The sequence below is a fragment of the Calidris pugnax genome, unplaced genomic scaffold, assembly GCF_001431845.1.
Source record: "Calidris pugnax isolate Ruff unplaced genomic scaffold, ASM143184v1 scaffold9, whole genome shotgun sequence".
NCBI classification, from domain to species: domain Eukaryota; kingdom Metazoa; phylum Chordata; class Aves; order Charadriiformes; family Scolopacidae; genus Calidris; species Calidris pugnax.
This window is the reverse complement of record NW_015090778.1, coordinates 6,035,777-6,048,904: the sequence shown is the minus strand read 5'-3', so window position 1 is coordinate 6,048,904 and position 13,128 is coordinate 6,035,777. Positions and strand designations below refer to the sequence as shown.

General features: G+C 56.6%; 1 protein-coding gene across 1 annotated transcript in view; it reads left to right on the top strand.

Moving 5' to 3' along the window:
* CYGB (cytoglobin) overlaps positions 1-12,871 on the top strand; it is a 13,765-nt gene extending 894 nt beyond the window's left edge. The window contains exons 2-3 of the mRNA XM_014950478.1: positions 10,626-10,857; positions 11,867-12,871. Coding sequence (XP_014805964.1) covers positions 10,626-10,857; positions 11,867-12,031 — 397 coding nt within the window. The 3' untranslated portion in view covers positions 12,032-12,871. The remainder of the gene's footprint in view (positions 1-10,625; positions 10,858-11,866) is intronic.
* Positions 12,872-13,128: the final 257 nt, after the last annotated feature.

The window sequence follows — 13,128 nt, the reverse complement described above, 5'->3', positions numbered from 1 at the left end:
GCACAGGCAGGAGAGGGGGGCAGCGGAGGTGGTGATGGGGGGGGACAGGACACAGCCACCCCGGGAACGGGGTGCGGAGCATCGCCCGACGGCGTGGGGCTGTGTGGGGGAGATGGGCAGCCTCGTGTCTGCCCCTGGAAGCAAAACGGGGGAGATGCTCCTGAGGTGGGGAGCGGAGGTGGGTGGGTTTTCTTGCATGGTCCTGGGGTGTCACCCGTGGCTGGGCACCCAGGGAAAGCACCGAGCAGGATTCCCCTGGGGTCCCACGGACACCGGAAGGTTGGGGTACCAGTGGGGTGCAGCACCAGCAGCCCATTTCCCTTATTTAAGAGGGGGAGGACGAGCAGGGCAAGGAGAGGGGCAGGTGAGGTGCCCGCAGTGACCTGTTGGCAAACAGCAGAGATGCTCTTGGGAGAGACAAAGCTCCCACCACCTATCCCAGGGACCAGCAACGCAGGGGTCTCCCCGCTCAGGGCCCAGCCCCAGGCACCCCGATAGGAGACAGGAGACAGGGATGTGTCCTTCCCCTTTTCCTCCTGCAGAAGGGGACTGCGGGTGCTCGGAGAACCCCTTGGATGGATGTGCTGTTTATTAACAACCATCCCAAAGTTTTCCAAGAGGCTGAGAGCTGATGGCCCGATTCCATGGGATCTGCAGAGAGCAGAGGCTCTCCGGACGTGCCGGTGAGCGGAGCCGGTTCCCCTCCAGGCTCTCTGCCAGCGCTGCAACGGGATTTTCCGAGCAAGACCCCCGCACAGAGAATCCAAAATGCCATTTGAGTCCCCTCTGTGCCTGCTTCTCAAACATCTCCTTCTCTCAGAGCCAGCTGGTGGCTGAGCCCATTCCTCCACAGCCACGTAGCCAACTGGGGTGGCCAGGAGGTGTGACAGCCCCATGGCTGGGGTCTCCAAACCTACCTGGGCTGGGTGGCAGAGGTCTGGGGGATGCAAAATTCCTCTCCCATGAGCTTTGACACAGGACTTGGCCAGCAGCCGGGCATGGCCAGGTGATTGTCTGACACCCAGGTCATTCCATGGTCCCATCCACAAGCACAGCCGGGTGCCCCATGCCCATGACCACAGGGAAGGTGCCTGGTGCCCACAGCCAGTGCCAAGGGACTTGTGTCAATGTTGTGTGGGATTCACCCAGGGCAGCTTATTGCTTTTCGGTGTCCTGTGTGCAGTCGTGGGGCTTGGAGCAGGGCAGGGGACAAGGGACAGCAAGTTGTGGCAGCAAACCCAGGGCAGCTTATTGCTTTTTGGTGTCCCTGTGTGCAGTCGTGGGGCTCGGAGCAGGGCAGGGGACAAGGGACAGGAAGTTATGGCAGCAGGGACCATGTGGCCAAGCTCTGGTCCCGACTCAAACTTTCCCAGTAGAAGTTTCTGGTCCAGTTTTTGGTTTGTTTGGTTTTGTTTTTTTTTCCAGGGAGAGTTGTGGCACCTTGGTGAGGGGTTTCCCTCCGCTGTCCCAACAGGGCAGGACTGAGCCTGCACCTAAGGTGACCCTGGGCTCCTTGGGAGCCTTTGCATGCTTGGCCATGGCACATCCTAGCCAAACCCACCTCCCTCTCCCTCTGGGATGCTTCAAGTGAGGTCTGGACTTTCAGTGCATGTCTCCAGGGATGAAGGTGAAATTCAGGAGAGCTACCATCCACCTCCACCCCCCGTGCCGTGGCTCCCGTGGCTGAGCTGTCCCCCCCCCAACCCAGCAGCAAACCCCAAAGCGAGGGCTTTGTGCTGCTGCCCCTCTCCCCCTGTGAGCTCCGACGAGCTCACCCTGAGCTCCCGGGGGATGCTGGCGAAAGCAGGGCAGCCCTGCCCGGGGTTGGGAGCACCGGTGGCTCTCCCGGCTGCCTTTCCCAGCTGGAATCAGCCGCCGGGAGAAGTGGGTCATGCGTGGAGGCCGCCGGGAGCCCGGGCGGCGCGGGCAGGCGGCAGCTGCTTCCCAAGACATGATTCAGCAGCTCCAGAGGTCGAGGATGAGGAGGGGGCGTTCGCCAGCGCGCTGCGAGCTGACCTGCCCAGCGTGATTTATTCAGCATCCCAGCTTTACTGGTAGGGGGCTGGTGCTGCTCGTCGCCCTGCCAGGGAAACTGAGGCAGAAAGTGGCGTGGAGAAGGGTGGTTGGGGAGAGGGAAGGGGGATACACGGCTGTGAGCCCCACTTTGGTGCAACCCCGCTGTGCAGACCGGTAAAATGGGGAAAATCTTCTTGCAGCCACATTTCTGTTGTCGGGGTTGCGACTGGGGAGTGCCTGTGTTTGATGGCAGAGGGTCTCCGTGCTTGTCTGCTCCATCCTGCTCCGTCCCCTTGGAGCTGCTGAGGGAAGGGAATGACTTTCCCTTGTGGGAAGGGCTGGGGGCTTGCAGCAGGTCCGGAGAGAAAGGGTTGAAATGAATCTGGGGCACAATTCTGTGCCCCGAGGGCAGAGGCAGCGATGCCCACCCAAAAGGCAGCGATGGGGAGGGATGCAGTGCTGGCGTCCCACAAGAGCTCAGTCCAACTCCATCTGCCCCTCCTTCAGCCCCTGCCCTGCCACCTCCTCTTCCACCCCCAGCCTTTCTGTGCTTTGCAGGTGGGGAAACTGAGGCACGGAGCTGGGCATCAGGTTCCCAGCCCTTCTGGCCGCTGCTGGTGCATGAAGCCACAGCAAGCCCCTGCCAGCAGCGCAGTGGGGTCCTGATCTCACAGGACCTCCGGGCTCCCAGGGGACATAAACACGAATAATGGGGACTTCTGGCTGAGCAGCCACCGGATCATGGGAATCTGTGCTGTGTGGTTAAAACTATGTCGCTAATTGACAATTTCCTCGGTGGGGGAGCCTCGCACCGGAGGAAGCACAGTCTCCTCGCCATGCTCATCTTCCTCCTCCGGAGCTCGGGGGCCTCTGTGGGCTCCATCTCACAGCGGCCGCCTTAACCCTTGCTGGAGCTGGAGCTGGAGCTGGACCCTCCACCTCACATTTGGGGCTGAGTGTTTCATTCCAGTGTCTCCCAAGTGGGCACATCGTCCAACACGACTGGGATAACTGGGCTGCAGCTCACCCATAGCCTCCCCATGTCTCTGGGCTCGTTGCTGTGCCTCAGTTTCCCCATCTGCACTTTAGGACTCGGTCCTTTTTGAAAATCACACCTCACTAGAGCTCTCCCAGGCATGGGGGGGGCCAGGGCAGCCTTCAGCAGCTCTGGCATCTGCATCAGCCCATCTCTCCCCGAGCATCCCCCTTTCTCCAACGCCCTCGCAGCAGTTTATTGCCAATAAACCACTCTCCGAGACCGTGCTGGGGGGGTGCCAGCACTCCAGGGGGGCTCAGCCTTCCCCACTGCCCACCCTCCGTGGCACACAGGGGCCCAAAGCACCCAGGGAAAGAGGGGGGAGCATCAGCGGGGGGTCCTTTGCTCCTTTGCAGACCCCAACTAAGCCTGGGACACCGGGGCTGAAACCACAGCCTGTCCCCACCGCCACATGCCTTCGCTCCCACGCCCACACACACGGATGTGGAACTGCAAAACTTTTGGGATCCCATCAGGGAATAAAACCCAGGGATAATTTCTATTAGCTCTGTGCCGGGCGCAGGCAATGCAACCTGCCACGGCCACCGCAGCCTGTGCCGTGGCCACCGGGTTTCTCCATCACCGTTCCCTCCGTCTCCAGACCCATCAGCTTTCCAAATTCCCAAATTTATGACCTTCTCCATCACTCCTGGTGGGCTCTTTCCCTCTCAGGAGGTGTAGGAGGGGAAGCGAAAGGCTTGCCAATGCAGAGCCAGGCCCCCGGATTTCGGCAGCTGCTTAATCTGAGTTAACACACCTGGATTCAGACAGTTTGCAGAGAGCTTTGAAATACAAAAGCACTCCTTGGATGCCAGACATTATTGTAAGCTTTAGGTTAAAATAGCAAAGAGCCTGAGTAATGAGTCTGGCAAAGCAGAAAACCCTTTTTTTTTTTCCCAGCCGAACCTAAAAATAATGGGTTGAATCCACCCAAAAATGGCATTTTAAGAAATGATTTTGCAGCTCCCCGCAGAGCCAATGTTTTTTGTGGAGGTGTCCATAGGGAAGGGGCTGCCTAAAGGCAAATTTCAGAGCAAAGCTGCTTGGAAAGATCCCCCTGTTGCAATATCTCGCTTTGAACGGGGCCCAATGAAAAACCCGACCTTCTGTGTGGGGACAGCCCTGTCCCATGGCTTGTCACACACCCGTGAATCATTGGGGTCAAGCTGGAGAGAGATGTTTTTCTGGAGAAACCAAGAGCAGCAGGGCTCTGTGCTGCTGACAAGGACACACACAAGGGATGTTTTCCAAAACAACAGGCCCCTCCACGAGTGGAGAAAGGGGCCAGTGTGGGTTTAACAAGCTCTGTCTAGAAATGGCCCCTTTCTCTCCATTTCCCTCCATTCACAGCACCTGGAACCAGCCCTTTTGGCTGCTTCGTGGCCAAGGTTGTTGTGCAGGGATCCCCTTGGCGCATCCCGCACCAGCCTCAGCCTTGGGGCTGCCATCACAGCTCTCAGGGTGACCCAAGAAGAGCCTTTCCCATGTCCCCTCTCCCAGGGCTGCCCTTGCATCCCTTCCAATCTAGAAAGGTCCCCCTCAACACCCCGAGACCTGCAAGGACATCCCTGGCCAAGGGAAACAAAGGCACAGGGGAGGTCGAAGGCTGTCCCCGGATGGTTTCTCTGGCTGTGGCTGAGGACATCCTGGATGTGTGGGTACCAACCCTGAAAAGCCCTCCCCCAGAGCAGGAGGCGAGGGCCAAGTCTCCACTCTGCTAATTGCCTCTGTTAATGAGGCTGCTGCAGCGGAGCGGGGCTGTAGCTCCGGCCGCGGCTCGGCGAGCGCCCGTCTGCGGAGTTTCAGCGCTCATTAACGGCAGGGAAATGTCAGGACAGCCCTCGGTGGGCTGGCAGGCACCGAGCCCGGCCGGGGAACGGGGAGTGCTGGCCGCCTGGCAACCCTGCCAGAGCCACGGGCAACGCCGAGCTGGGGCGGCTGGAGATGGTGCCTTGGAGAGGGAGAGGTGGTGGTGGTGGACACCAGCAAATGGCGGGTTCCCCATCGTGCTGGATGGATGGTGGGCACCAGCACAGGCACCACGTCCTCGTGACTCTGGGTTACCCCATAGGAAATGGTCTGAAGTGGCAGCAGGGGAGCTTTAGATTAGATATTAGGAAGAATTCCTTTACTGAGAGGGTGGTCAGGCACTGGAACGGCCTGCCCAGGGAGGTGGTGGAGCCAGCAGCCCTGGAGGTATTTAAGAAATGTGTAGATGTGGCACTTCAGAGCATGCTCTAGTGACCAAGATTACAGGGGTTTTTTTTGTGTGTGTGTGTGTATGGCTGGACTCAATGATCTCAAAGGTCCCTTCCACCCATGAAGATTCTGTAATCTCCACCTGGTTCGGGGTTGTCTTCCATCTCCAAACGCCTCTGCTGTCCCTGGGGGTTGGGGACACACAGCTGGGCTCCAGCAAGCTCCATCTTCAGCCTGCGTCTGCCTCGGAGACGAGTATCATGTTTTAGGTATTTAAGAAATGTGTAGATGTGGCACTTCAGAGCATGCTCTAGTGACCAAGATTACAGGGGTTTTTTTTGTGTGTGTGTGTGTATGGCTGGACTCAATGATCTCAAAGGTCCCTTCCACCCATGAAGATTCTGTGATCTCCACCTGGTTCGGGGTTGTCTTCCACCTCCAAATGCCTCTGCTGTCCCTGGGGGTTGCGGACACACAGCTGGGCTCCAGCAAGCTCCATCCTCAGCCTGCGTCTGCCTCAGAGGCGAGTCTCATGTTATAGCATCCTCTCCTGATGCCCATGGCCCCTGCTGGGCCACGCTGAGCCCACTCAGCAGAGCTGTAGGGAGGGTGCCCAGCCAGGGGAAGATGCTGGTGGCGGGGTGGCAGGGCCTAACACGGCTGTCCCCATGTGCTGCTTGCACCCAGGGCACAGGGACACAAGCAGGGACAGCAGTTTGGCAGCAGAGAGGGGCAGGGACACACATGTGGAGGATGATGCTGTGGATGAAGGCACGGAGCGAAAGGGATTGCAAGGGCCATAGGAAACCAGAGGGGTGTGGGAAAGTCACTTTGAGCTGTTATTTCATTTATCTGGTGAAAGCTGTCCTTACCCACAGCCTAAAGGTTCACCTACGTGGCCAAGAGGCTTTGGGCTGAATCCACATCCACAGTAGGGGAAGACAACAGCCATGAGGACTCGGAGGTGTGAGCTGTGCACACACGAGTGAGCAGAACGTGCCCCCGGGCATTGCTAGCTTGTGCCCAAATATATTTGGCTGCATCTTTGCTGCTGGTCCCCCTCCCGACCTCACTGGGGTGTCCTGATCCCTCTGCCCCGGGGCTCTGCGGTGCCTGGGGCGTCACAGCCTCCCAGCACCGCTCAGCGTCGCGCTGGAGTCTGCTCCCGAGGGTTTGCAGCAGGATGTGGGCTTCACCTGGAGGAAGGCCAGCTACACCTCTTCTCCCTCAGCTGTAGAAGGAGTTGAATTTAGCATCAGTGTGTGAACGGGGGGCTTGGCCCTTTTCCCTCCAGCCTTCCCACACCGGAGCTGGAGATGCTGCCCACCACCATCTCCACCAGTCCATGAGAGAGGACCTGGGCAGAGCTGTGCTGTGGGCACACCATCCTCTTCTCACTCCAGTTAGATTTGCCTTTCTGTCTCGCTGGGTGGTGGCGTTGACATGGCCCAGACCTTCCTCCCCTTGGGCTGGGAGCTGTGAACACAGGCAGCACCCAGCACCCCTGCCCCAGCCTGAAAATAAGGTGATGGGCTACAGGTGGCCAGGGGGAGCAGGGGGAAGGTGCAGGCAAAGCGGTGAGACAACCCTCGGCATAATAAATAGCAGCACCACACACCACCTGCCTACCCATTATCAGCTGCTCTGTAGGCACCCGAGCAGAAAGGAGCTGGGAGGAGAGGTTTGAAAAGGGACACGGAGAGACTCCAGGCTGTGTTTCTCCCACATAGAGAGATGAGGTGAGAGAAAGCATGAGAGCATTGGTAGGAAAATCTAGCAAAAAAAAAAGTTTACAAGTGCTGGTTGGGGGTTCAGGTGAAGCCCCACAGCAGCTTTGAGGGCTTGCTGGTATTTTTTCCCCACAATTTGCCAACAGGGAAAGTGAAGCATCGAGAGTTTTGGTGCTCAGGGAGACCAAAAAAGCACCTTTCATTCTTTTTCCAGGTGGGAAAGGAAGGGGATGGCTGGGATTGAAGGTTTCTTCTGTGTGGGGCTTGCTCTGCTGGGTCTGGGGAGATGGGAGGAGAAGTAGCATCTCTCCTCCTGAACAGAAAACAGGTTCCCGGTGACCGCAGTGGTTTTGCACCTTAATTATTTCCTTTGGCTCTGCTACTGGGAACGGTTGTGTCCTTAAAGTTGTTAAAAGGGCAAAAGAGAGAGGAAAAGCAATCCTGACATCCTGTCAGTTGGGTCCAGATGTAGCTCGCAGAGTACAAATTAGCGGGTGCAGAATGGAATCGCTTAAAAAGAAATTTAATGAGATCGGTATGCAGGCATCTGGTTTCTATCCATCATCATTTTTTGTGATATGCAATGGTAAATATCATCTTTTTAATGACTCTGATGAAGAAAAAGAGCGCAAAGCGCACACGCATAATGAGCCAACAAAATTCCAGAGCCTGAGATGTTTGAACTCTCAAAAAATGTTCTGTAGATGGAAAAACCCCAACTGACACCTCTTCTAATTCGCTATTGTTTGAGTTATTTTATTTCTTCCTCTTTTTTTTTTCTTTTGTTCCTCCTTTCCTCTGGTTATATTTAACCTTTGTATTAAATCAATCTTCTCTGTTTATTCACAATCGCCGCAGAGCGAGCGTCTTTCTCTCTTTTCCTTGGTTCAACAGCTCAAATATTTGCTCCAGGCCAGAAGTTCTTGCTGCAGACACCTGCTGTTCAGCCCTTGGAGAGGCACTGGCCAAGGAGAGGTGGCTGCAGGTCTCTGACTGGCCACGGATTTGCTTTTCAACTTGAAGCAGAGGTGGTTTGGGCTCTCCTTTTTCAGTTCTCCGTCGATGAAAGCAAGGAGCTCATGGGGTTGAGCACGTGAGCCAGGGTTTTGCTGGTTTTACATCCCTCCAGCGACCACTGCTGTCCCTCTTGCAGGTCCCTTAGGAAAGCTGCTGGGCTCCTCTCCCACGGGGACATCACCTTGAGGGTCTGCCAAGGGGGGAGAAGTTAGAAACCAAGGATTTGGATCCTTCACTGGCCTGGTCTCACCCAGGTTGGAGATTTTTTGGGGGGTTTAATCAATCTTTGCTCCTGGCATAGCCAGCTGAAAGCAGCAGAGAGGTGGAGGTGATGCCACGGGAGAGGTGTGAAGCTTCTGCTGCTCCTGAAGGGCATCAGCCCCAGTGGCTCCTTTTGGTCCTTTTCTTGTGTGTGTGTGGGATGCTGCGATTCCTGGGAATTTGGGGGTCGGTCCCCCTTTGCTGTACCCATTCTGCTGGAAGAGCCTGGCTCCGACTAGGAATTTTTCTCAGCTCGTTCCCTGGGTCTTCACAGCAACATGGCCTTGAGCTGAGATCAGAGAAGGCTTTTCAGGGAACTTCTGATGGTTTGGGATTCAGGGGCTTGGCACGCTCTGACCGGCTGACAGCCTCCATCCCCTGCACTGGGGTCTGTGGGCAGCAGGTCCCACTTTCAGCAGCATCCCCTACTCCCAGCGCCCGGGGGGATGCCTGCCAGAGCAGGGGGATGAAGGAGAAAAGATCCACCAACAGGGATGGCAAAACCCTGGGCTGGGGTGTTCAGTGTCAATACCTGGAAGCTGCTGGGGCTGCAGGATCAGGGATTGCAGTAACTTACCCAGAGGTGGAGAGGGATGGGACAGGGGGAGAAGGATGTTGGGGCCAGATGGAAACAACAGTCCCGTTAGAACACAGAGGAACGTTTCTCCTTCTGTTGGGAAGTGCTTGGGGCAGAAGTCTTTAATCCTGGGAACGGTGCTGTGTGTGTGGCCCCAGCTGGCTCCATCCCTAGCCAGGGGACTGGTGTCCATCCCCAACCACCTCTCCGACAGCTCCGAGCTGAAGGGTATGGACTGGGCATCGCTGGAGACAGATGGGCCTGGAAATTATTTCTTCTGACAGGGACCAGATGTGTCAGGAGGAGCTTTGCTGGGGGGGGTGGGGAGGGAGGCGGCACAATAACAAGAGGAGTTTTGTCACGGGTCCCCCTCCAGGTTTCAAAAGCAACACCTTGTCTCCACCTTCCTTCCTCCTCCACCCTTTCCGCTGCACACTCTTCACACCTCCGAAACCTATTTCGGGATGTCTGATGAATCCCAGATGCCTCGGGGAAGCGACAGAAGCGGTGGTGCACTCCAGGCGCTGCTTCACGCCGCTTCCTTGGCAATGCCCCGGAGTTTCACAAGCCAAGGGAGCGGGGGAAGGAAGGAAGGGAGGGGAAAAAGGAGAATAATGAAGTGGCAAATGAGCCTGGTCCTCAATATTGGGCTTATTAGTGGAGTAGTGAGTGGGGAAGAGGATCTCACCTGGTCCTGGAGGGAGGTAAGGGTGGGATGGGTTCACATGCTTTGGGATGGTGTTTGGGGGGGAGGAGGCAGTCTGTCTGGAGCACAGGATGATGGAGGACAGTCCTGGGAGCCGTCTGCCACCTCCACAGCATCCTTCTCTAGTTCAGGTGAAGGGGAGTCCTAGAGGAGGCAGGGAGAGCCCCCTCGGAGGGAGGGACCTGGGTGACAGCAGGGAGTAGAGGAGGCAGGGAGAGCCCCCTCGGAGGGACAGCGGGGAGCGAATGCTGACGTGGTTTTCTCTGAGTAAATCGGGTAGAAGGGGATGGTTTACATGGCTTGAGTATGAGCCCCGGCTGCTGAGAGTGACTGGCTCTGGTGCTGGCAGGGATGGTGCTGGTATCGGTGGCCCCAGACATGCATCTCATCACCTTGTGCCCTTCAAACCCCCTCCAGCCCTCCCACTCCCCAGAGAGCTCTGCAAATCAGCTGCCACCACAGCTTCATTTGCTTCAGCTGCGTTTTATTTGGGTTGATTTAATCCTGCAGAAAAGAGGGTCCTCAGCCCCTCAGAGGGGCTGGCTGGGTGTTTGGGGCATCCTCCTGCTGGGGGACATGGATCCTGGCACAGATGACCTCAGGGCTGAGACCTTGCTGGAGATTCTGTCAGGGTTGATCTGTAAAAGTCAGGGGCAGCCTGGGCTGGGGGAGATTCTTTTGGGTGGCAATGCAGGAATAAAGCCCACAGGGCTGGGGAAGAAGGGCAGGGAGAGGCTGCCTGGGATAGAGAGGGGTTTTCATGCTCATCTCCAGCTCTCTGAGACAGGACACAGTGTTTTGATGTATGTGGGCATGTGTACAGCGTCTGGCATGCCGGGGTGGAGTCTCAAGAACTCAGTCTTGCCTCTGTTTCGTAGATGAATATCCAGCAGCAGGTAGGGAAGGCATTAACCTGCTGATTTTCAGGCTGCTGAATGCCACAGACCCCAGGGAACTCAATGAGAAAACCAGCCATGGCTGTGTTAGGTTCAAGGGGGCTGGTTTCCATCATCTTCATCACTCCGTGCTCTGCTCTAAACTCTCAGTCTCCTGACGGTATTTTGTGTCTATTCTTTCTTGAAGGTTTTTTGTCAACTTCCCGTCGGCCAAGCAGTACTTCAGCCAGTTCAAGCACATGGAGGACCCGCTGGAGATGGAGAGGAGCTTGCAACTGCGTAAGCACGCTCGACGGGTCATGACTGCCATTAACACTGTGGTGGAGAACCTCAATGACTCCGAAAAGGTCTCCTCTGTCCTGGCCCTGGTGGGCAAGGCCCACGCCCTCAAGCACAAAGTGGAGCCCATCTACTTTAAGGTAAAGGATGGGAGCAAAAAAAAGTAATAAAATTCTCCTGGATGCTGTAGAAATGAGAAAGAGGGCAGGAGAGAGGGAGTGTGGGGAGTGGGTGCTGCCTGTTCTTGGCCACAGAAGGTTGGCTGGTCATGGGGGTTGCTCCCCATGTGGCCAGAGTGTCCCAAGGCAATGCTGTCCCATGGAGACCACTGTTCCCAAATGCAGCCAACGCTGGAGCATCAAGTATCCTGCCCTGCCCAGGGGAACTCACCTGCCCGCAGCCCCTCTGACACGGCTGCAGCTGTGTGTCCCTTCTTTTAGAAATCAAGCATGATAGAAGGGACTAAATAATGTGAGGTGCACAAACTGGAGAGATGCTTGAACCCCATCATGCTGGGTTCCAACTTCCTCTGGCTTGTCTGTTCCCTGGGGTATTGACAGGCGTCCTAAATGTCTGTCCTGCAGAGGGATGTCATTCCCAGAACTCAGCCATGGGATTAAATTGTGGTTTCTGAGGAAAAAGCTAAATTTGCTGTTAGCCAATCTCTGGAGATTAATAAGTCTTATGAGGAGAGGCTGAGGGAACTGGGGTTATTCAGCCTGGAGAAGAGGAGGCTGAGGGGAGACCTTATTGCTCTCTACAACTACCTGAAAGGAGGGTGCAGAGAGGCGGGGGCCGGTCTCTTTTCTCAAGTCACAGGCGACAGGACAAGAGGAAATGGCCTCAAGTTGCGCCAGGGGAGGTTCAGGCTGGATATTAGGAAAAATTTTTTCACTGAAAGGGTTATCAGGCATTGGAATGGGCTGCCCAGGGAGGTGGTTGAGGCACCATCCCTGGAGGTGTTCAAAAGACGGGTTGATGTAGTGCTGGGAGGGATGGTTTAGTGATGATGCTCCTTGTTTGTTGTGTGGGTGTCTATTTTTGTCAGTGAGGTTGACGGTTGGACAAGATGATCTTTAAGGTCCCTTCCAACCTAGAAGATTCTGTGATTCTGTTATTATTAACCCCTTGCTGCCTGCCTCCCTCCAGAAACTCACTGGTGTCATGCTGGAGGTCATCGCTGAGGAATACGCCAACGACTTCACCCCGGAGGCGCACAGTGCCTGGACCAAGATGAGGACCCTCATCTACACCCACGTGACGGCGGCGTACAAGGAGGTGGGCTGGGCGCAGTACCCCACCGCCACCCTGTGAGCGGCCAGCGGGGCCGGGCGAGGGGCAGGGAGGGCTTCGCTCACCCCAGGACTTCACTCTGGTCTCTTCTCAAGATCTTCGCTCAGTCTGGGGAGCCCGGTAGGGCCAGCTCTGTTAGCTGCCAAGTCACAATTTGATCTCCACGGGGTTTAAAAACAAACTAAACAAGCCAAATAAATAGAACCACGAAGGGTGTGGGTGGGTCGGGGTGAAGCAGTTGGCAGGGGACGCTGGAAGGGGATGCAGAGCTCGAGGGGAGAGCGTTGGTTGTTGGCTCCATCTTACTGTCCTGGCCTGTCCATCACCACCTCCCAAATCCTGCACCTCGCTTGCGCCATCTCCAAGTCCCTTGCACAGGCTCTGCTGTGCAGCAGAGAGGTGCAGCCCTGTTCACTGACGAACGACACGGCCCTCATCTTCCACGTGAAGCCCCCGGGTAAACCTGGCTCCTCGCTTTTGGGGGCACGATGCTTATGGAGACCGCCGGCTGGCACCGAAAACGCTTTGCTTTGCACTTTCTCTGCTCACCTGGCAGGGTGGCAGGGCTGATGGCTGTGGCCAGAGCTGCTCTCAGCTGTCCATCACCCTCCACCGTGGGCCAGCAGCAGCCATCACCCGTCTCATCATCCCCAAACCCTCTCCTTGGCTGGTTGTTGCAAACCCTCTTGGGGCTGGTGGGAGAGATGTTCTCCTCCAGCCTTAGAGATTGGGAAAGGAGGGGGGATGCCTTTGGGCTGCCTCCCCCATGGCTCGGAGCACGGCGTGTAGGTGGGATCCCTGTGCCAGATGCAGGGAGCTGGTGAGCCCACCTGCCTCCCTTCAGCTCCCCTGGGCAGGAGGATGGGGTTGGGTGGCACATGTTGTGCCATCACCCTGGGAGCTGGTGTGCATCGGTCTGTCCATCCGGCAGCCAGCAGCAGGGCTGGGGCAGCTCTGCCCACCTGGGGAGAAGGGGGGTTCAGGCTGTGGCTGTGATCAGGAGAGGGAAAGACAAAGTAGATGTAGGAGGAGGGATTCCCGGGCGTGAAGAAAGGTCCCTGCTCTGTTAAATTTACAAAATAACCTTGTTACGTAGAGCATTTTCCTGCCCTCTTGGC